Source organism: Limulus polyphemus, unplaced genomic scaffold (assembly GCF_000517525.1).
Source record: "Limulus polyphemus unplaced genomic scaffold, Limulus_polyphemus-2.1.2 Scaffold1604, whole genome shotgun sequence".
In the NCBI taxonomy this organism is placed as follows: Eukaryota; Metazoa; Arthropoda; class Merostomata; order Xiphosura; family Limulidae; genus Limulus; species Limulus polyphemus.
This window is the reverse complement of record NW_013667214.1, coordinates 145,853-169,896: the sequence shown is the minus strand read 5'-3', so window position 1 is coordinate 169,896 and position 24,044 is coordinate 145,853. Positions and strand designations below refer to the sequence as shown.

General features: G+C 30.6%; 1 protein-coding gene across 1 annotated transcript in view; it reads right to left on the bottom strand.

Annotated features, from left to right (window-relative positions):
* The window catches only part of LOC106464275 (ralBP1-associated Eps domain-containing protein 1-like), a gene marked incomplete at its 3' end in the record, with an annotated part of 88,806 nt that overhangs the window by 1,293 nt on the left and 63,469 nt on the right, over positions 1-24,044 (bottom strand). The window contains exons 14-21 of the mRNA XM_022391982.1: positions 22,361-22,475; positions 17,294-17,299; positions 15,619-15,764; positions 13,437-13,501; positions 12,929-13,063; positions 12,376-12,415; positions 9,728-9,765; positions 5,959-6,089 (exon numbers count right to left, since the gene is read on the bottom strand). Of these exons, the coding sequence (XP_022247690.1) occupies positions 5,959-6,089; positions 9,728-9,765; positions 12,376-12,415; positions 12,929-13,063; positions 13,437-13,501; positions 15,619-15,764; positions 17,294-17,299; positions 22,361-22,475 (676 nt within the window). The remainder of the gene's footprint in view (positions 1-5,958; positions 6,090-9,727; positions 9,766-12,375; positions 12,416-12,928; positions 13,064-13,436; positions 13,502-15,618; positions 15,765-17,293; positions 17,300-22,360; positions 22,476-24,044) is intronic.

Below are 24,044 nucleotides of genomic sequence, written 5' to 3'. Positions count from 1 at the left end.
TACGCTATATATATATATATATATATATATACTGGGAATATTTTGTAGGCAATAGGTTTTAACTTCTAAGACTTTTTTTTCCCAGGAAGGCCCTACAGTTTTCTCCATCCTACATTAGGTTGATCCGTATGTGACAAAACAAGAGGGAATCCTCAATAGCTGCAGCACTTGAAATTATTTTAAGGCAGAATTAGAGTAAATTAATGTATGAGACTTTTTTCTTTTTTATTAGCTATATTTTAGTGCGCCGGCAATACCAAGCGTGGGGTGCACATATACCTGATTTTATTTTATTACTCATCATGATTTTTACCAACATACCTTCAAATTGAAATTCTTTTAGGCATGATTAGAGTAAATTAATCTATGATACCTCGAAAATGGTTAAATATATCAATCGAAAGGGTTTGACCTCCTGAGTCCAAAACTGTAATTAGATTTCAAATTGGTCAAGAGATGATGGAGCTATGAGCTAAAAAATTGTACCTGAAAAATCACAAGAACAAAAACATAGAGCCAGTCTATGAGCTGCTATGCTGCAGCTAAACATTTCAGAGTAGAAAATAAGATTACTTCAGTCAAACCATGAGAATAAATCATAAATTTTCATTACATGTTTCATGCAAACAAAATCCTGATAAACTGCTGGACTAGAAGTAGCATGTAGCTTAAACCCTATATTGTCTAATCAGTGATAATACATTCATACCATGCCTTTGAACATGTGCACTGTGAATGTATTTAAATATGAAATTCAGAAATTAAAACTTACATAATATTATAATTTGAATTATAAACTACATTTTAATGCCAGGTTTGTTGACATACATTGAAAATAAAGTTGGGTAAATAAATTCTGAATATAACTCTATAAAACATAGTTTTATCCACCCATATCCCGAGGGTTAAACCCATTGCCACGATAAATTGACCTACAGTTCCATTTCCAACAAAAGCTGATGAGGATTTAGAGAAGGAAGATTCACAAATTGCAGTGGGAGAAACAAATAACAGCATTCGCTTCAGGGAAGAAAACAGTGGGACCAGGTCATCATCAACAAGCCCAGCAAGAGCAAATATTAATGCAATTGATAAGCCTACTAATGTTGGTGCAGATGTCTGCCAATACAGCTGGCTCCTAATCAGCCCAAAGGCCTATTTCCAGTAACAAATAAAAGAACATTTTAAAAAGAGTTGGTATAAGCTCTTCATGTGGTTGGAGTATGATGTCAGCAAAGATGCTGCATTTTGTTTGTTTTTTGTCATAAGTTCTTTGACCAGGTTATTAAGACAGCTGCCAAAGATGATTAAACCTTTCTCAAAAATGGCTTTAATTGTGGCATAAATCAACTGAAATGATGCGAGTTCATCAGAAAACCCAGGCCCATAAAGATGCACTTAACAAGTTTTAATATATGGTTTCTAATGAAAACATTCTAGGCCAGCTTTGTGTCCACCACGAAACAGAGGCAGTTGGCAACAAAATGCTTTACTGAAATCTTTGCAACTCTTCAATATTTAGTTAGACAAGACATTGTCATCCGTGGACATGACAATGATGATTCTAACTTCAAGCAGCTGCTGAAACTAAGGACAATAGGTAATCCTTATTTGTCCAACTAGATGGATGGAAAATAGCTTGGAGCCAAAATTACTGCTAGAGGATTCTTTGCCATACTCGCTGGTAAGACTGCTTACACCTCACATACCAAGCAGCTATGCATTGCTATATAAACATTGACAATCACAATGCAGGCATAAAAGATGGTGCATGGACCATATGCCATTGAGATGCAGAAATCATCTCAAACATTCTTCTTGATGTCCTGAAAAGGTTTAATCTAAATGTACACAATATCAGAGTGCACTGTTATAATAGGGCTGCAGCTATGAGTGGACAACTAACTGGAGTTGCTGAAAGTTTGTACCAGATTGAAAGTTGGGCTGTGCACACCTATTGCCAGATGCATTCTTAAACTTAGTCATACAAGACTGCATATTGGAAGTGCCTATGCTATGAGACTTTTTGGTTCTTGTACAAGAATTGGTTTTATATCTGCAAGACTCTCCAAAACAATATAACACGATATAGTTACTTGCAACCAATACTTGCTCTCTTTATCAAATAAGGTTTACCATAAAATTTCAAGCTTTGGACAGCCTGCTAAGATTGATCACTTCAATTTTGTCTGCACTGTAAGTGGATTTCAGCAGCATTTGAATAACTTTTGATTTCTACTTTGTCTTGTTTTCTCTCTAACAATGTCTTTGAAGTTAACAGCAACTACAAATTTCAGCTGTGTAATTTCACAAAGGCAAGCATAGATAAGATGCGACTAGATGGAGGCCCTAGTTACTGGTTCCTTGAGCCAAACGACTACTATCAGTTGATTTTCTTTCATGTAATTGAGTGCATCAGTGGATGCTTAAGAAGAAGGCTGCAAGATAAAGCACTTAAGCATGTTGTCATCAAATGAGCATCTTTTCTCCACTGTCTGGGATGATAGAGATACACCTGAAGCTGATCACCACGACATCATTAAGAACAGGCAGCATGCACAACTGGCTTTATTGGAAAACCTACAAGGACAGGATGATTCCTTTGATGCTAATGTGTAACATATAATAAAAACATTTGGATCAAGACCACTTTATACAACAATGTCACAGAAAAGACTGAACCATCTTTTTTATACTGAGGACATACAAGGAAGAAGTAGACAAGTTTAACATTTCAGGTAGTAAGATAATTTATTTGTGAAAATGAGCTGAGAAGGTGTATTTCTCTACTGGTGTGCCTGGTAAGGTTTTGCTAAGCCTGTGTAAACCAAACAAGACATTATACAGCTCAAACTTCTAACAAAACATTTTTGCTTATTTGGAGTATCTCTAAAATTTGATTCATATGAACATTAGTGAGGTTTGTTGAAAATTTTTCAGAGTGACTTACTGCAATAGCCAATAGGCCTACAGTCTGGCCAAAAAGTAGCTGTGAGATGGTCATGGTGAAGCAAATTTAGCTTAAATGTGTGCAGTTTAAACTCATAACAAGATATTTTTGCCTCTTGAAGTAAGATCTATTAATCACTCATTTGAATTTTGAAACTTTTCTCAATTTGCTTGGAACTGCTGTACTTGAAATATGTATTCAATCTTTTATTGCTCAAGTTTAAAGTTTAAACCTGTGCAACTTAAAGAAGTGCACAAATAATAAGGGAAATGGAATACTGCAAGGTGGGATGAAGCAAATGCAGTGTAATGGTAAAGGAGATGTCATAGTTCTGCACCTCCAATGATTTGGAGCAATCAACGGTTACATGATTACAAGCTGTAACAAACGACCGAAATTAGTTTGATTACTATTTGGTCTTATGTACATGATTTCTATGATTAATTAGGATCAAAGTACTATAGCTTCAGTTTGGTTTAAATATATCAAAGAAAGATTCAAATGTATAACCACATAAGTTGCCTCACACAGCTTTGTATATACATATGTACATACATATATACACAAACAATCGCAAACCAAACATATCAGTGATGCTCATATCCTCAACCTAGGTCTCACACCTCCATTACTTCATGAAGCTTCTTGGAGAAAACTTACTGAATATCATTTCAAAAAATTGCCCCATGTTTATTAAAAATGTCATATAAAAGATGCAAATTCATTTACAAGAAAAGAAGAAGAATGACCAATCTTGCATTAGAATACACACATGTCTGTACCTCAGGTGACCTTCCAAAAAACATTTAGTGAAAACTATATAACAAGTCTCAAATGTTTGGTAATATTACTTGAGAGACAATTAGGAAGAAAAATGTCATGACACAAGAAGGCTACTTGCTTCTCACAAATGTCTAGTGAGTGTGTGTGCAACAGTCTATTATTCCTGAAGACTTAAATTAATTTCTTCAGAAATGTTCGAAAGGTCAGTTGTGCAAAATGACTGCAGATTTGGTGCAAATTGTTGAAGTTAGGACAAAATGCCCTCTATTTGAAGATAATTCATACAAAGTTAGGTTCATTTCCCTTAAATTACAGAAAAACTTTGCCATGCTTCCAAAAAAATAAATAAAAAAATGGTACATCAATTCACATAGGGAAAATGTAAATGACTACTTTTTGAAGTGTGTATGTCTGATTTTTAGATAACCTTTCTAAAAGTTTGTCAATAATAAAAAAATAAGCCAATAGAATGGTTAATTATGAATTTACAAACCAATAAGTATTTACTAAGAAGGTAAAAAAAAAGGACAATTATAAGAAGTTTGAATAATTCAGGCATGTAAGGTTTTATAGGGCCATGATTCTTTACAGTAGGTGTCTGTGACTTGTTGGCAATAAATTTCAACAATAAACGGACAGTACACAATCCACTTGTTTTAAAATAATATATTCAAAACAAGTCAAATGTATGTACAAAAATTTGTTACCCTATTGGTTATAACAGTTGTATCCAAAACCTTAAATAATTGTCTCCTTTTCATCAGAGTCTATACAGACGAGTTCAATTACTTTAGAACACCCTTTGACAAGACAAATTATTCTTCTCTACTCTGTTATTGCAATACAATCTGTGATTATTACACTTTAAAAGTTGCTAGTATACACTCTTTATGGCTAAACTTACTAACACAGTCCAGATTTATTTGACTGTATCTCTCACTAACTTTGTCTTACTTTACTAACTTCACTTGTACTAACTTGGTCATCTCTCTCTCTCTCTCTATATATATATATATATTGACCAACTGAGGCCTAAAATTTTCTGCAAACATTATGATGTAACAATGCTCACTTAAAGCAATGAGAAAAATTCAGAAGGATTGAATAACATGATGTCACAATAATAGAACTACACACATGATTTGTAAACAGTTACATAAGCAAACCTGCAATAAATTATTGCTTCTGAAAATAGTAAATTTAATACTTGCACTTTATAACTATCTAAATCATTTCAATTAAACAGTCGTGTATATCTAACAAGGCACGGGCACATGATCTAGTTTGGAATTTACAAAAAACACATAAAAAGAACTAGTCAATTTTAGAAATAAGGTTTGCTAATTTGATACTTAAAACAACCAAAATTGTGTAAAACAGGACGGTTTACGTAATATATGAGCTGTCACATATTAACAAATATAACCAACTGGTGAATTCTGAAGTTTCAGTAAGATGCTTACACTACAAAAGAAACTTCAAATGTTTATTTAAAATCAAGCATAGCTGGAAAAACAGAATAATACCCTAAACCTTCTTAAGAATGAAACTTTCTGTAATTTACCAAACTTTATAACTTACTCAGAGAAGGTAGATTCATTTTGTAAATAAACAAAATTTATGTTGTCAGTTTGGGCCTGACCCAATGTAAAATCTGGTTAAGTTGATAGTTTTAGTAATACACAAAGCTCTTTTATCAATATAAAAGTTTCTAACAGAAACTTTTTATGTGAAAAAGCCCAATAAGTGATGAGAAAATCCAATACCTGGGCTTGAACCCAGGACTTCTGGCTAATAGGTCCATTGCGTTACCACCGAGTTAAGAGTTCAAGGCATTCCTGTCTATTTTCACCCATAAGACTTTTTTTACTGTGAGATGATAACCATACTAAGTGGTGCTGTTGTGGTGAAGCAACTAGTCGGTTGATTTATTACCATACAACCAAATATACAAGTCTATCAGAGATTTACATTTATTTGTATTACTATTAGTTTAAATCCTACTATGAATCAACAAAAGAAAATTTTCTATGATAAACTTTTACATTATCGACTTTTCACATAAACAGTTTGTTAGAATGTTTCCTTTTATTATTTTTAATGGGATTAAAGTAAGTAAGGCAAATGAAAAGTTATAAAATGTCATTACACATAGCTATATAATAACAGAATTGAACAAAGTTGTCCAAACTTCTTTTTATAGGTTTACAAATCAGTCAACTTACTTAATTTCAGTAGCAGCTAATGCAAGAGGAGGGGCAGAAGGATGGCGTTTCCGTTCTGCTGTTTCATCTGACTGGTTAATGTCTACCAAAAGAGCCATAGTGTCATCTGTTGGAGCCAAGGGACTTGAAACCTATGCAGAGAGAAACTTGTCATTTGTATTGAATATGTTTTTGTTTTACAAGTGTTGTATATATTTTTAAAGCATTACCTCTCTCTTACAGCACAAATGTGACTGAAAATCAGAATAAGAATACAAGTAATATTTTCAATTCCCTATTGACTAATACATTATTAGAATTTCAAAATATTTTGTTCTAAGCCTGTTCTCACTACCACAATTCATCAACTGTCTTATCATAACAGTTTTAATCTAGGGTTCATGTTTTTCAGCTTCAGTTTTATATATCATGTAATATACCTGATTACAATAATTAAAACAGAGGATGTTATTGCTAGTTGGTTTGATGGCCACAATACTGATAAAAAACTAAGTTAACTGTAACATATAATGAATAAAGTCTAGTTGAAATGCCATTAATACACATTTTGTAGTTTGAGCTTTAAAAAAATCATTCGCAATTTTACAATACTGTTTCTTCCCATTTTATACTATTGGAACACATCAAATTCGTTAGATACTGCTTGGATGCAATTTGTCACGGTATTGATCAGTTTATGAATAACACCTCAGGGCAGGTTGTGGTATATATGGAAGAATGTGGTCCTCAACTGAGAGGCAGTGGATGTGCTTTCATTAGCTCTCTGTCCAGATGTTCCCATATTTGTTCTGTGGGGGGTTCATATTACGGCTCTGTGGAACCACAGCACAAGTTTAATACCTATGATAAACAACATTGTTTATTTATAACAGAAGGGGACACAGATAAACGTTTTGGAATTCTACAGATTCCATCTTCAGTATCTAAAGCAAAATAAAAGAATTACATAATTTCTAAGTAAATAGCTACAACATGTTGTTGCAATAATGATAATTTACTCAGAACTAAAACACATAGAAAGTGAAGGAATGACAAACAAAAATACTGTACAGATTAAAAAACTTGCAATTTAAAAGAAGACTGCATGTTATTCAGTGTTGGTGAAAGTTGTTTGATATGAAGAGTTTCTTTATTCAGTAATTCCAGATAAGTGTTGACCTTGTAAAGGATATTGAAATTTGATACCCCGTTTCTTAAACCCATATCATGCATATAGGATTTTTTCCGTACTAAAGACTTTCTCCCAATTTCTCTTTGTTCATGGCTTGTACATCTTTACACACGTGGAGACTGTAATGCCTTCTATACTGTCAAAACCAAATGCCATCTACTAGTTAGACCCAATAAACATACGAGTAACCCCTGCACTTCCTCTATACACCAACATAGTGAAAAAACAGGATACATACTTAAATTATCAAATTTCAACATCCTTTACAAGGTCAACACTGATCTGGAATTACTGAGAAAAGAAACTCTCCAATCAAACAACTTTCACCAGCACTGAATAACAATGCAGTTTTCTTTAAATTGCACAAGTTGTTTAATATGTACTGTATTTTTGTTTATTACTCCTTCACATTATATGTGTTTTTGTTCTGAGTAAATTATCATTATTGCAACAATGTATTGGAGCTACTTACTTAGGAATGATGTAATTCTTTTATTTTGCTTTAGATACTGAAGATGGAATCTGTAGAATTCCAAAATCTTTATCCGTGTCCCCTTCTGTAATAAATAAACAATGTTGTTTATCTTAAGTATCATTATCCTTTTTATTGTGAAACTTCGTTTTCCTCCAAACACATCAATCGCTAAAGTTTAATACCTTTTTCACTCTTCCACATTATCAATTTGGCTGTGTGGTAAGTGGCACCATCTTCCTGAGATGTATGGACGTGAGACTGTAAAACATCTCGATGGAAGAGCAGTAGGAAGTGGTTCTGTAAAATAGCAATGCAACCCGTAACATTTAAATGGCTATCAGTGAAAACAGGTCTGTTTTATTACAAATACCAAATGGCTGCCCACACCATGATACTGACACCACCATGTTTGACTGTTCTCTGCAAACATGATTGTTGGAATTCATTGCCTGCCTTTCTCCACAGCCATACATATCTGCTAGAGCTAGCTAAATTGCTGAAATTGGGACTACTGTCTTCCTGAACTCTACAGGATGGTGGAAGATTTCAGTAGCCCACAAAAATTGTCAACTTACATGTGAGATGTAATCAACAAAGGTTTTCTCCTAGCTATACACACATTCAGTATCTAAAAAACAAGGTGTAATGCTCTGTGTAAAGTAATAAAAAATACTAGTACATTATGCAACTTCAACTTATATGCTTTCCTATTTATTGTGTGTTTTATATCATTAATAAATTCACTATCTAGTCGTCATTATCTGTTCGTTGTGACTTTTGCATGTGTATCACTCGTGTTTTCATAAATAATATGTATATATATATATATTATTTACCATTAACGTACTTGTATGATCAATGTAAATTATGTAATAGCGAAATGAGCACGGTTGCATTTTTTATTTAATAAATTTACTATTTGGCAAAAAAAAACTCATTGTTGAAAAACCAAATAGCATTTATAAAATGACTGATTTACATTTTTACCTTAGTATAATATTACAGTCAAAATAAAATAAAACACATTTGATTGTTCAAATTACAGATTTGTGAGTTTATGTATTTCTCTTGAATGATTAGATTTAAATTAAGCCCATTCCCACATTTTAAACTAACAGAACATGAAAATACAGCTCTTTTGAAACACATTTTCAAATAATTAATAAAAAAAAAGCAATAACAAAACCATTTTACATTTAAGTATAAAAAAACAACAACAAATTTTAAGCTATTAAAATATGTTGCAATCTTGGCTCCCATGGTTTAAAGTTCAGATTCTGAGATACTAAAATTACTTTCAATAGGTACCCAGTAGTGAACAAAAAGAATTTGCTTAAGTAGAAATTCTTTCTGAATCAATCAATAGCAATTGATGAAATTCTCTGAGTACACATAATGTTTCTCTTACTATATAGTGTTTAATCGGGTTAATATACAAACGTAAACATAATATTTTCCAACTTTTGATTAAAGGTAGTCATTACACTAGAACTACACAACAGTTAATGGGTGGTAGTGGTTGTTCATTTTTAAGCACAATGCTACACAATGGGCTATCTGCACCCTGTCCACTGTGGGGAATCAAACCCTGGATTTTAGCCTTGTAAACTTACTGCTAGTCCATGAGGGGGTAAAACGTGGTGGAAGATTGCAAATGACTTCCAATAAACCTTTGGTAAAATCTTTATGACAAACTCAGGTAAAATATACATAATATGAGTAACAGAAAAATACAAGCTCAGGGATTTTTAAAAATTTATATTACCTCTTATTATTCAGAGATTTCTTAGCTTCACAACTGACATAGATTTGCTGTACAAGTAAAAAAAGTGACAATAGCTACTTAAGAAAATTTTCACCTAATACAAAAGGTTGACTGTGACAATCACGTTACTGAAGATTTCCAGCATCAACCGAAAAACTTTCCCAGAGGGGGGAAAAGATATAAGTTTGAACAAATTTTACATGAGAGTTCACTTCAGAAGTACAACAGAAGGTGGATCCTGCAAATTCTGATGGCTGAAGATGTACTATTGAGTTACAAATAGTGAGTGATTCAAATATACAGTAAAACTAAATTTAAAATGTTAAAAAACAAGTACATAATCTGAGTAACTACTTACAATTTCTGCTGATGCACTGGACACAATGTCTCCTGTGGCTGAAATAAGAAACACACATATAATAATATGCAACAGTCAACTAAGCTAATTATAAACTATGCTTTGTATGCTCGTAGCTACAGAGAAATTAAAAACAAGAAACTTAATCTTACTTTTCAGTCTCCCTAACTACTACTGAATTAAATTACAAGAGCAAACATAAACAATTTCCCTCTTCTTACTACGAGAGAAGTGACACGTTGCATATTTACTGTCATGTGCATAAAGAAAATGATTAACCTACTCTAGGACATTTCCAAACTATAAATCAAACCACCAGTGAATATGAACAACAAATCAAGGAAACATTCATAATCCCTGAACTTAAAACCTGAATCATATTCAAATGAATATGTAAAGAATCTTCACGTATAAGCCAAATTAAATTTTGTCCAATGAACTTGAAAAACAAACAAACAAAAAAACAACAACAGAAATTCGAAAAAAAAAGTTCTTTGTGTGCTTTGGAATTTATTTCATTTTAAGTTCCAAAATTTCAGAGCATCCAAAACAATCATACATAATTTTTATTGTACAGATGCTTCCAAAGGCTTTCCAGTGTTTTGTATACAACTTAAAACATAAAAAACACTTGTCTGCAACTATAGGAGCTGTAATTTTGCTGATCTTTTAACTAAACCTAATTTGAAAACTTCAGTTTTTAAAACTTATCATAACTCTCTTTAAAAACTTCATTAATTTCTCTTTTTAATGTTAAGAACAAGACTGTAAAATGAGCTATCTATGCTGTACTCACTGCAGGGATTGAACCTCAAATTTAGCATTATAAGTCTTCAAACTTACTGTTGAGCCATCTGGAGATAACATCATTGATTTAGTTTTTTTTTTTTTCCAACTTGTATTCATGTCTTTCAGCTATGTTTCACTCAAATATAAAAAATATGAAGAACTTGTAAACAAAAACAACTTTGGTGAACCATGTCCATTTAGATCACATTCACCAGATGTTGACTTTGAGTTTCAAGCGCCACTCAGGATACTTGGGGTACCATATTTGAAACTATGTTCATACCCTCATCCATAAACACAAATTGATTATTTTCTTCACATTAAATGATTTAACTGTAGTTTCAATTTACAGATTACTTGATGTGACACAAATCCATGTAATCGATATTCATAGGAAGTCCATCATACGGACTAATCACCCAGCTCTTGGTCAAGACCAACAGTAGCACAAATAATGACGTTTTTGACATCAAAGAAACCTTCCTATTTTTTCTGTATGAATCCCATTCTAACCATTAACCATAATGCTTTGCCTGTCTTAAGAATTCCTTTTTTTTTTTCCTATGGTATACTTATCTTTTGATACATTTAGTAATTCTTTACCAAATACAATTTTAGAAAATGGGTCCACTGTACCTACTTTGAAAGAAATGAGTTCAAATGGAAAAAAACAAAACAAAATTCTTATCCTATTTTTACTTGCAAATACAATATATTAGTTCCACTTACTAAAAGCCAATACCACTACTAATGCAAAATTCTGCTTTTTTTTTTAAAAGAAAGTTATCAAAGAAGTGTGTTTATTTACAATATAAATTACACACGATGGAATATTTGTACACATATATTTTTGCTAGCAAATCAATGTCAGTGTTTACTTCTTCAATGTCTTCTGAACCAAAATACAGTTTGATAACTTCATATATGTAGTTACTACTATAATTATATTTTTGAAGCATTTTTTAATAAAATTCAAACATTTTTGCAGCACACAAGCTATATAACTTATTTTAATTTCATTGTGTTGCTACAGAATAAAAGCTTTCTAAATAAATATGTGTATTTTACAAATGTCTTGGTTATTTAGTTTATTTAATACATTTTTTTAAATTTAGATTTTTACTAAACTTACGTCACTACGATTGACATTTTCCTTACTTATTTACTTTCATTTGTCTACTTACACCTTTGGTATCTCACACTTTGTATATATTAAAACATTTTACTGATATTCTATAAAACCATAATCCTATTAATATACAGAGATTCATAGCAAATCCCCTAATAAAGAAATTAAGCACAGTAATTCTGTTATATTTCACGTGACTTCTTCAAAAACTTTTTATGTGACAGATAAATTGATAATGGATGGTAAATAAATGAAAATTTCTAAAACTGCACTGATTCAGAGATAATGTAAATAATAATATAAGGATTTACAGTGAACTCCTTCCAATTACAGATATGCAATAGAGTACCATATCATTATATATAATAATATAAGGATTTACAGTGAACTCCTTCCAATTACAGATATGCAATAGAGTACCATATCATTATCTACCTTCCATAGATATGGTAGTAATTTCTAACAGCATCATAATGAAAAGGTTTTGTTTTCCTTTATTTGAAATATTGCTGTGACTACTCCGGATATTTTTTATTAAAATTTCTGTATGTTCAATACTTCACACATTCCTGCAAAAAACAAGCTATGAAATGCTTAGCTCTGTTTTACCAAAACATTTAAAAAATCTCTCTTAAGAATTAATACACTGCTTCCTGAACAACATTATCCACTGAACTTATGCCACACGAAACAAAAAAAGTAAATTAAAACTAAAAGTTTTGTTACTTACTTGACTCAGGAGTTTTCTTATAAACTTCAAAAGCACCTGACTAAAACATAAAACAAAAATATGCTGGTTGTAACACAAGTTATTCAAATAGGCTTCCTATTATGAAAGAAACTGAGAATATAAACATCTGTGAAAACCAGAGAATGTGTTTACCAAGTTAGTGCAGATACTCTTCAAAAACATCACTTTACTTGTAATCTTAATAAGAATCAATCAACACACACACACGCTAATTTCTTGACTCCATCATATATTACAATCAAGATATTTTATAAATAAAATCAAATTAAGAATGTTTATGGGAACTGCAGAACTCACCCATGGCAAATAATATTTTCTTTTCCTGCGAGAGTTGAGTATTTATTTCCAATTTGGAATGATTTTGAATTAATGCAATATGTCAATGCCTAATTACCGAGTAAGCAGGACAAACCTGTTGAAGTTCATATATTACACTATTTTCACAAGAAACAGCACTAGCCGACATCTTTGCTTCATTTATTTTTACTTTAACTTTTTTTTGTATCACTTTGTACGTAGATGCTAAGCATACCTTCACCGAAACATGGTTTACATGAGTTGTGACTTCCGTTCTTGTTTCCACAAACTGTGAGAAATCTGCAAATTCTTCATTATCACCTAAATTAGTGTGATTATCATCCTGAGATCCAACTTTCCTTGGGGCTGCCTATACCAGAGTTTATTATGAGTTTATCTGATTAAAATCACTACATATGACAAAAGATAGTCTTAATACTGATTTAAAGCTACTAACTGAACCTAAAAGAAAATGCTATAAATGCTAAAAGAAAAGTTGACTATATTGAAGATCAGTGTTCTTCAGTTGATTTAATTAGAAAATGTACAGTTAAAAGAAACTATGAGTTAATTTTGCATTACGTCTTAAAGGTCAATGTTGTAGCAGAACAAAAATTTAAACTATGCTTTTCTCTGATTAAATAATAATTAGAAACGTTAAAATAGACAATTATCAAATTATCACTATTAATATACAGATATGTTAAATATACAAGAAGACTCAAAGTATATTTTGAACTTACTGTACTAGGAGATGCTCTTGGGGGAACTGCAGGAGGAACACCCAGAATGTGTGGCATTGTCTTTCCTGATAAGAATACAAGGTTTTTGTCTGATTCATAACTCAAAAAAGTTATCACCTCCATTGAAAATCTATATTACTAATACAAAAATATGCATCATCAATCTCCTCCCATTATAAAAAAGATTAAGTGATCAAATAAAACTATGATACGTTTAATTAAAACTTTTTTTTAGTTGCCTTACACAACATACTAGAAAACAAACTCAACTATTTACAATTTAACAATGCAAGTTGATAAAGCTATTCCTATCTTGCATCCTATATAAATTTGAAAAAGCTGACTTTATTATAAAAAGAAAGAAAAACTAATAAATAAGAAGTTAAGACTAACTTTCTTTGTAAGTGAAAAAACGATAGTATTATTAGTATTACAAAAGTAAAGATGATACCATTTTTTTAAAGTCTTAACCGGTGAACAGACTACTGAACTCAAATTAAAACAAAAATGTAACCTATACTTCCATAAAAAACTTCCAGTTATACCTCTACCTGACCATTTATGGTGTAAGGCTCCTAAGAAGGCTAATAGTTGAAATATTCAGCAATTATTTTTTTTTCCTGGAGATATTGGTTGTGTTTTTGTTTAAATATGATACTGTGGTATGTAGGCATACCATGTTCCCCTACTGTCTATAGTAATATAGTATTATTTATTCCAAATTGTTAATCAGTTCTGCTCTGTCATGGCAACAATACATGGTCCAGGGTCCATTATCTTATTCTAATAACTTTAGCCTAATGTTCTTTTATTCGATGATGTGTCTTCTGCCTGCAAGGATATCTCAGTGTGTATTTTGAGGCCGGTTAAACTAGTGAAAACTGGAATATTCTTTGCTGTCCAAACTATGATGTCAACTTAATCTGATAGCTCATGTTGTCAGGAAAAAAAAAGGTCAAGAGGTGACACTCTGTTGGACAAAGAAAGCATGTGATCTTTGAAATCCAAGCAAACTTTCTTTATCCAGTTCTTTCCTAGTTCCATTTTTAGTGAAGATCTGCTTTTCTACTGTTTGTGTTTGGTGTTGAAGTCTTCCCTCATGAGAGAAAAAAAAACTCTGACACAAAACAATGACTAGAAAGGAAGTACACACCATGAGGTTTGCCTTTTTTGTTTATTTGTCTAAATTCTGTCCAGCTTATTAATTCTTACATTAAAAAGAACACTTAGTCGAAATATCTCTCATTTGCAACTCTTGTAAATTTCCTCGAAGAACTCTGCTGTTGTTGCAGAGAATTCTACTTAATACTTGTTGGAAAATAAGATTTAGTTAAAAATATCTCAATACCATTTTCTCAAATTAGTCATAATACTATATGAAAATCACACATAGATTAACTAAAAACAACCAAATTACCGATAGATGCATTGATAACTTCTTGAAACAAACATCTGAAAAAATAAATCAATAAGGCAGAATTTGAAGAGTGTGCCATCACGACTCAATTACAAGGATTTACCACCAACACAGTTTGAAATCAAGGGATAATATATTTTGTAGTTTGTATATTTTGAATCCATTTTCCTATTAAACAAAGTCCAATTTGCAAACAGGATTAACTTTTGAAAACCTATACATGAAAAAGTAAATAATCTTTAATAGGGATAAAATTTCAAAATGATTATTTATTTAGAATTATGTAAGAGAAGATGTGCAAGAAATGCAAGTGATATAAATGTAGAAAAAATGAATTATTTACAAGTTCAAAAGGAAATTGTGAAACAAGATAAGAGATGGCTAGCAAGTTTATAGTCTATACTGAAAAGACAAAGTACACTGGTTCTTCTTCACTTCAGAGTTAATAAGGTTCACAGAAACACTTGAAAAGGTAATATGTAAATTCTTTATCCCACAGATATTCTTAAAATTTGCAAAAAATACTCAAACAAAATAAACAGTCCATGTAATATTTATGCCATTATAACCTATTTAATGTCATGATTTTGAAATTTTGATACTAAGTGTTGTTTCACTGATTATTTGGGCTTATTTATAGCTATAGGTATAATGATATCAAGATCATTCTAATTTGAAAAATTTGAACAAAATCTATTCATTTTTTCATGATGTTAGTTAAGTGTAGATTGCATTACATAGTTAAAAAAACAGCAATTTGCTCACCAAACTTATTCAGGTCTAAGGATGAACTGCGAGCATGATTGCTGCGGGGCCGAGGTGGAGGAGGTGGTGGTGGTTCTTTTTTGGGTCCCTGTGGAAGTAAAGGTGGGCCTTGACTGGTTCCCTGGCTCGTAGTACCGGAGAATGAACTGTTAGTAAATAGCATGTTAGTTAAGATGCTAAAATTATAGCCCAATGTTTTTTTCAAGTGTAAATGCAACTAAAAAATATCCATATCATTAAAATATCCTGTATAAAAAAGTGTGAATACTTTTAAGTTTTATATGCTTATATAATTTGTTTTTCCATACCAAATAGACTTTTAAGCCACTGAATTTGAAATATACTGTTCACCTGGAAAATACTGCTACGTGTTGAACTAATTACTTGTTAAAATATATTCAGAAGATTGCTCTTTTTTACTTTTAAAGTTAGTTTTCAGTCTTACATCTTGGTATTGAAACTACAGATGAATTTATACATGCTTGGTTTATTTAAGAAAATTACTGTCCTTCAAGAAAAAAATACCAGATTTAACAACTTCTGCAGAAAAATAGTAAATAACTGATAGTAATACAACATGGCATACTGCCAACTAAATATATTTGTATCAGGAAAAATAAAAACAAAAAATGTTATGGATGATGCAAAAACTTGTTTAAACAATTAAATATTTTACCAAGATAAAAAGTACTTCACAAGACATAATCTGAAATACCCAAACAGATTTAAATAACATAATTAACTGCTTGGAATGCTTTTCAAGCACTACATATAAACATTTTCAAAAATAATTGATAAATTCTTTGCACTTTACGCTGTGCACAAAACTTTGTAATATATCTATGTTACAAAGATTACTTTGTACTATGCAAGACTGGTCCACTATTAAAGAACTCACAATGGAAAAGTATTTTTCGTAAATGTTCTGGTGTTAACTACTGAGAGATGTATTTAACAATAACCAGCAAGAAGATCATGAACAAGAAACTTGATCTCTAAAGGAAAACAGCATTACTGAACAAAGTTATTTTTCTTCTTAATCTAAAAAAGGTGCAACTAGATGAAACTTAATGTACTGAAAAGATAGAACTATGGTTCTAAAAATAACGAAATAAAACAACAACAAAGCTTGCATGTATTTATATTATGAAAGAGGAAAAAAAAATGTAATTAATATCTTTCATAACACTTCCTTTTCCAAAGGCGTTAAATAACTTATAGCCAATTATTAAAAACAATGCTCATTTAAACTTTTGCAACATCACTAAGAGAATTAGTGAGCAATGTAATATGTTATTTGTGGACTATATACAGTTGAACAAAATATTTATATTGAGATAAGGATCTGAACATTGTTATGTTGAGTCTATTAACAAAAAAAACTAAGACATTTTGAAAAGAAGGACAGAAGTTTTAGTTGTTACCTGTTGTAAATTTGTATTGGAAGCAGGTACGATTTAAAAAAAAGAATGTTATTTAATAAAAGGGTATCTGTTGAAAATGCTACACAATTACACTGTTGTCACAAGGCTTCATTCTACATGCACATACTAGATTCCCTTAAATTATTTACAAACTCAGCAAGCACTAAAAGCAAGGCAAAACACTAAAATTTACATCAAATTCATTCACTTTATTAAGAAGTCATGTTCAATTATCTGGAAGATGCCCTTACCTTCGTCTAAGTTCCCAAGACAGTGCAAGTTAAAAAAAAAAAGTAAAGAAAATAACTACAAAATTTTCATGAATGCTAAGCATGATACTTTTAACTCAAGCAAGCTCAAGTCAAAATGAATTACATAATTACAGAAGCTGTAATACTACTGCTTGGCGTGAATGATGCCATTAGCTCAATATGGCAAAGACAAAAACAATAATAATAAAAGAAAGAAAAATCAACATTTGCCATGAAACCTTAACTCAATTTACCATGAATGAAAGTTATCAATACAGCTAACTGTTTTAACTCAAAACTGCTACTTACATTTGTCATTAATACTCAGCCTTATTTTTTTTTATTCTGGCACATTATACTCAATAAGTTGGAACACCCACACACACATTAAGATTTATGTAACTCAATAAGTGACCAATATTATTTTGAAAATTTAAAAATATTTTTTATGACCATCACACTCCACTTTTTTTGTGTGACTCAATTATTCTGTGGAATAAAGCCATTAAAAGGACAGCATTTTTACATAAAATTTTCATAAAACCACTGATTTAGGAACTATTACTCCAACTTAAACTTTTTTTACGGATGTCAACTGCCTACACAGTGGAACATTACCATGTTTTGACTTACTACTTTTGCCTTCTACCAACCACACAAATGAAATTTCAAAGTCCTAACAATTTTAACATAAACTTTACAATGTGCCTGTTATTAATAATCTAAGACATCATATTAGATGACATTTTTTTTTAAATTGGTAACTTTCCTTGCACTATATAATTCTGTTTCTGTTCATTACAATAAAATAAAATAAAAGTGAAAAAATTACAAACATTACGTCTAACTCATTTCTTGCATTTTCTAACATTCTTCTCCACTTTGTAAATTCACAGTAACAACTAGATAATTTTTCAAGGTTTAAACTGTACTGTTTTATAAAATTCTCAAATAAACAAATACTTTTTTTAAGCTTGCTGACCTAGAACAAAACTGTATTCATCTTTCTGTCAATTTTATACACAAAGTAAATTTTAGTAACTCATGTATTTTTAATTGTTTCGTGAAAAACACTAGATTCAACTAAGCTATAACAATTATGTGGCTCATTTTAACAATTTTCTGTGCTTCCTTTTCATTATTCTCTTTTTATTCTACACTTAATGTTGATTAAATTAGAGTGACTTCCAACAGTCCCTTTACTAAAAGAAAAATTAAAAACAAGAGGCAAACAGAAAGAGAAACATATATCGTACTAAAGAAAGTTTAAAGAAATTACAACTGAAAAACATAGGTTTTTCAATATGCTTTAGAGATAAGCATCAAATTGTTTTGGATTATCTTGTTTAAACAGCAACATTAAAGAAAGTACAATTATATAAATATTATTAGATAATTTGTAAAACATTGGTCATCAGGGCTATTATATTATTATATAAATATTATTAGATAATTTGTCAAACATCGGTCATCAGGGCTATAAATGATACACGTTCAAACATTGTTTATTTAGAAGGAATATATCTGTGCATAAAACAATTGATCTAAAATTATGATTTTAATGTGCACAACAAAATAATTCACATTCCCTTTAATCTTAGTTAATTTTCAATGTAGTAAGTGATAATACTGCTAAATTTACAAGCACAAAAAATATTCTAATAATGCTTAAGGGATAACATGGTAAGACATAATAATATTTATTGTTGTACTTTATTTTTTAACTCATAAGCAAGTCACGTCACTCGCTTTTGTACTTTTTTTTATTACACTGTGTTATCAAACTTTTTAAACCACTATCACAGAGAGCCTAAGCCTGGCTTTGCCCTCACTTATTCAGTAAGCTCTTACAAGATAAATTATAATTTGGTTAAAAGAACACTACATGTGGATACAAGTGATTCTGATGAAGATTCTGCTTAAGTTCATTAGATATATAAAATTTAATTGTTTTTGACATGCCACAAAAGAAATAAACACACAAAACAACATTAAGTTACTTGTATTATAGAAAGTAAACCAGGATCCAACATTACTTCTTAAAAAAAAAATCCCACCCATCCAACAAGAAATCATACCAAATAACCTTTAATTAAAAAAAAATTACAATAGCCCACCTGTTTTTACTTAGTTTATAAAACAAATAGTTTTGAACTTTTAGTATTACTTCTATGTTATTCAAAAATAAAATTGACTGTGTAACTGCAATAATGTTTCTTATATATTTATTTATTTAATTCTAATAAGTTCCAGTTGATGAGCTTTTTTTGATCTTTTGATTAATTACACATAAATCATGTCACAAACCAAATGTTCCTAGTCAATTAAAAAACAGGATGTTTCCATTTCATGCTTAAGTTTAGGAAAAGTAAGAAAATTTGCAAAATTAAGAGTGGACATATATATCTCTTTACCATTAAAGTTAATATGCAAAAGAATAAACAATAAATTCAAAAATTAATATTCTATTATGAAATATACAGTCCACATTTTTAAGAAAATGTAATGTACACTGGTGAACCATAGTTGTAATATCAGGTTAGCTGAGTTTATAACAAGACATTTAAGTTCAGAAATACATTCAAATTTGATCTCATAGGTAAATAAATGATATTCTAGATCAGTGGTTCCCAACCTGGGGTCTACGAAGGTAATACTGGGGGTTCGTAAGCTATTTTCTTTAATTAAATAATGTACGGAAAGACACAGAATAATAGAAACGTAAAAATCTGAGACTGTTCTATAACTGTCACAATTCTTCTGGCTCTCTAAGTATGTGAGAAAAGTCGTTAAAAATTCAGCTAAGCTCCTCGATGCATTCTCGTTGGAAAGAATGTGGAACATAGTATCAATAAAGCAACATTAACCAGTTCATTAAACAAGTAATTTTTTTAATACTGCTGTTCTTTTAATTGCACACTCAGTTATATATGTCTTTTATTTGACAGTGAAATATGGAAAAACATGTTAATTATTAGTAATAAAAACAGCTTGTTGGGTAGACGGAATCTTTCAAAAACATGGGGTCTGTGGGGAAAAAATAAAACAAAAGGTGGTGAAAAGGTTGGGAACCACTGTTCTAGATATTCTTCAGAATTTACAGAAAAATTAAAAGCATGTAGATCAAACTACAAATTATAAGGTGACAAAAAACTTACCTTACTACATATTTTATGTGAACGTTTCTTGAAAAATAGTCCAAAAATAAAATGTTTGCCATATTATAGTTTTTAATCCATGTTTGGCTTATGAAAAATTTAGGCATGCTTTAAAAATGTAAAATTTCATAAAGTCACAGGTTACTAATGCAGTAACTCATAACAGCATGCAACCTGCAGTAACAGTGAATGCTGGCTTCTAACATACGTAATTTCAGGCAGCTAGAAAAGATTGCGTGACAATAAAATAACATTTTGTAACATAATGAAATTGTTTAAATGCAAATTTTTAAAGCATATGTAAACACATTTATTCTTCCTTTTTTTTGTCATACCTGTATTTTCTTTTTAATATAGGAGATCATGATTATTAGAACCCAATATGAGGGATATTATTGTGTCTCACAGCCATATTAAAAAGCCTAAAACTGTCAGACCTGGCACTTATCCATCTCTGAATAATTACAATATAAAAGTCACAAATGAGAATATATATCTCCAAAACATATTAATTATAGAGCTACCAAAACAACACAAGAATTCTTAAGCCTTTCATGATCTTGTCATTGGTTAAACATATACTGGGTCCTCTGTGATAGGTAATGAAAACAACACAACCTTGGTTTCAACATTTTTCAAACTGTATAGGATCAACAGCTGGCAGTGATAGGTGGTTTCTAAAAATACTGTTTTTCATCAAATTCTTTGACAGAAAGTCTAATTTCTCTAGTTTTGAGAATTAAAGAATATTTTTCTAAAAAGCAACATTAATCTTGCAAATAAAGCAATTTTTAAATAATATTTTATCAATTACAACATTGGTATGGAAATATCCAAGGAAAATTGGAAGCAGGTCTAAGTATAGTTTTATGTTGTATATTTCATTTCCCAGTATAAACAAAACAGGTAGAAAATCATACCAAAAATTTATTTTCATAGACTCCATATAAAATTTCAGAAGTCTGCTATCCAGCTAAAAATTATAGGTTTGAAATTCTCCAATAGTAATACTTTATAACCTTAAGATGAAGTGATAATGGTATTCGAAAAAATAAATATATAAAATTGCCTTAAAGTTTAACATGATTAGAACAACTATTCACAGTATGAAAGAGAAAACTTTAGTAACTGACTTGCTGTCCAAAACATAGATAACCAATATAAAATTTTTTGGACCCAATACAATCAATTGACTGAATGAAATTCTATCAAACATTTCAGTACTAATAAAAATGACACTACCTGTTAACTTAGTATTTTTTTAATAATCTTCTTTTGAGAATGGAAACAGTAGATTTTTAAGATAAACAAAATTGTGATGAAAAGTAACAAAGCAGAGGTAAAAATTCATTATCTTACTCCAAAACCACCATTGATAAGTTATGCACAAACTAAAGAAAGCCTATTATTAGAGATTTGGATTTGAAATATGTTTTATCATATACCATAATTAGGTTACGGCACCCAATCGACAAATGGAAGTAAACTTGGTCACTATAAGTTATTGTCATTATTCTTGATGCATATAGATGGAATATGTTTTGGTACATATGTTGATCTATGATTTTTATATGATATATACATTAAAATCATCTATAAGAGAACAGATGTGTTTGTAAACTGTTGTGTACAGTTCTGAAGTTTCTAATACAATATACTACTTGAAACTCGTTTTCCCAAAGTAGGACCTTGTAATCCCTCCCTATCATAAAATTGAATTAAACAGCAATAAAAGTAATCCAAGACATATCAAATAAGATAAATAAAAACAAGGAGGACATTAAACTTCAACTTTTTACACTGTAATAAGACAATCAAGATCAAGATGTCTTTGTGATTTACTGATCAGAAGTATAATTTTCCAGTTTGAAGCCAAGCCAAAGCCTGATAATATCTAAAGTTGTTTTACCTAGTTGTGGACGGTTGTCCAGTGATATCAGATGCTGCTGTTGTTGGCATGTCACCTGAAGTGGACTGTGTAACTGTAGGCTTTGGAGGGGGAGGAATAACTCCTGAGCCTTGACCTACAAAAGAAATATAGGATGAAAGCTGGGAGTGAAAAGGACAAAAAAATAGAACTGGTAAAGAAATATATCTTAAGATGATGTACTAACAACAGAAATGATGTCAAAGAACATCTAAAACAGACAGAAGTGAAGGTGCAATGGGTCATAAATGCAATTAGGAGTGCTTTAAAAATAAAACATGGGATGAGAAAAAACTATATGAATGCTTGGTTAAGTCAATCATTGACTATGGATTTGAAATATTAGGTTAGAAAGAATTCAGGGTAAATATAGGAACTGGACTATTAGATTAGAAATACAAATGTCTCAAAGTTTTATTTAATGTCAAGAAATACACCTCCTTAGATATGGTATATGAAGTTTGTAAAGCTGGATATGGCAGTTAGTAACATAAGGAAAATATTTAACTAAACAGAAGAAATATTACAAATGAAAGAAATGACTAAAGCAATGTCTTACGGAAATTTCAAAAAAAAATAATCTTAAACACGAAGTAAAATAGATGCAGGCAAGAAAAGAAATACACATCTGATGAAGTTTGAAGTTCCAAAGTCTATTTAATGCTAACACAACTAGAACAAGTTGAAAAAAATATTTAAAAAAACAACAGAAGGAAGCACTTATAAAAAAAGATAAACCAAATATACAGCAAAATTGCAGAAGAATAGAAAAACTATACTTAGTGTGATTATTATAAGTATATCAAAGAAGAGAAAGAACACGAATATATCAAAGATAAAGAAAGCTGAAAGAAAGAGAATTGACGACCAAATTAAGGTGCAGTAACTTCACATAATAAAAGAAAAAATGAATTCAAGGAAGGCGACAGAAAATGTAAACAGAAGGAAAAAAACATAATGCATATGTACTTTGTATTTATGACAAAGCTACTAATAATAACTTGTCACTTTCCCTAACTTCAAACTACTGATGAGAGAGAAGGCAGCCAGTTAGTAGCACTCTGTCACTCAGTCTAAGTGATTGATTATTACTGTTATTATGCAGCCAGTTAGTAGCACTCTGTCACTCAGTCTAAGTGATTGATTATTACTGTTATTATGCATCCACAGTGTGAAGGAAGGGAATATTTTTTGGTATTGCATGGAATTGAACCCAGCTCACTAGTACTAAAATCTAGAGCTCTACCACAGGGCCAACCTGCACCCAATAATAAAGCATATTTGGAGTTGAAAGGCAACAAGGCAAAAAGTGAAACTAAACAAGAGTTTAATAGTTAACAACAGAACAAAATATAGAAATAATTGGATTTGGAGAATAAGAATAGACATCAAGAATAAACAAGAAAATTATTACAGTTTGATTTATTTTAATAAATATCTGAAAATTAAGTAAATAATTTAGTATATTTTGTTTTAAAATAGAAAAGAAGATGCAGAAAATTTAATACAGTAAATAATATACACCTGGAAAAAAGTTAAGCACCCCCGTGTTTTTTTCAAGTGATTCAGATTCGACGTTCTTGTGACTGATTATAAATTACCATTCAATCTAAACGTGTTTATCAAATGAAATTATGCATTATTGGGCACAAGAAAACAAGATTAT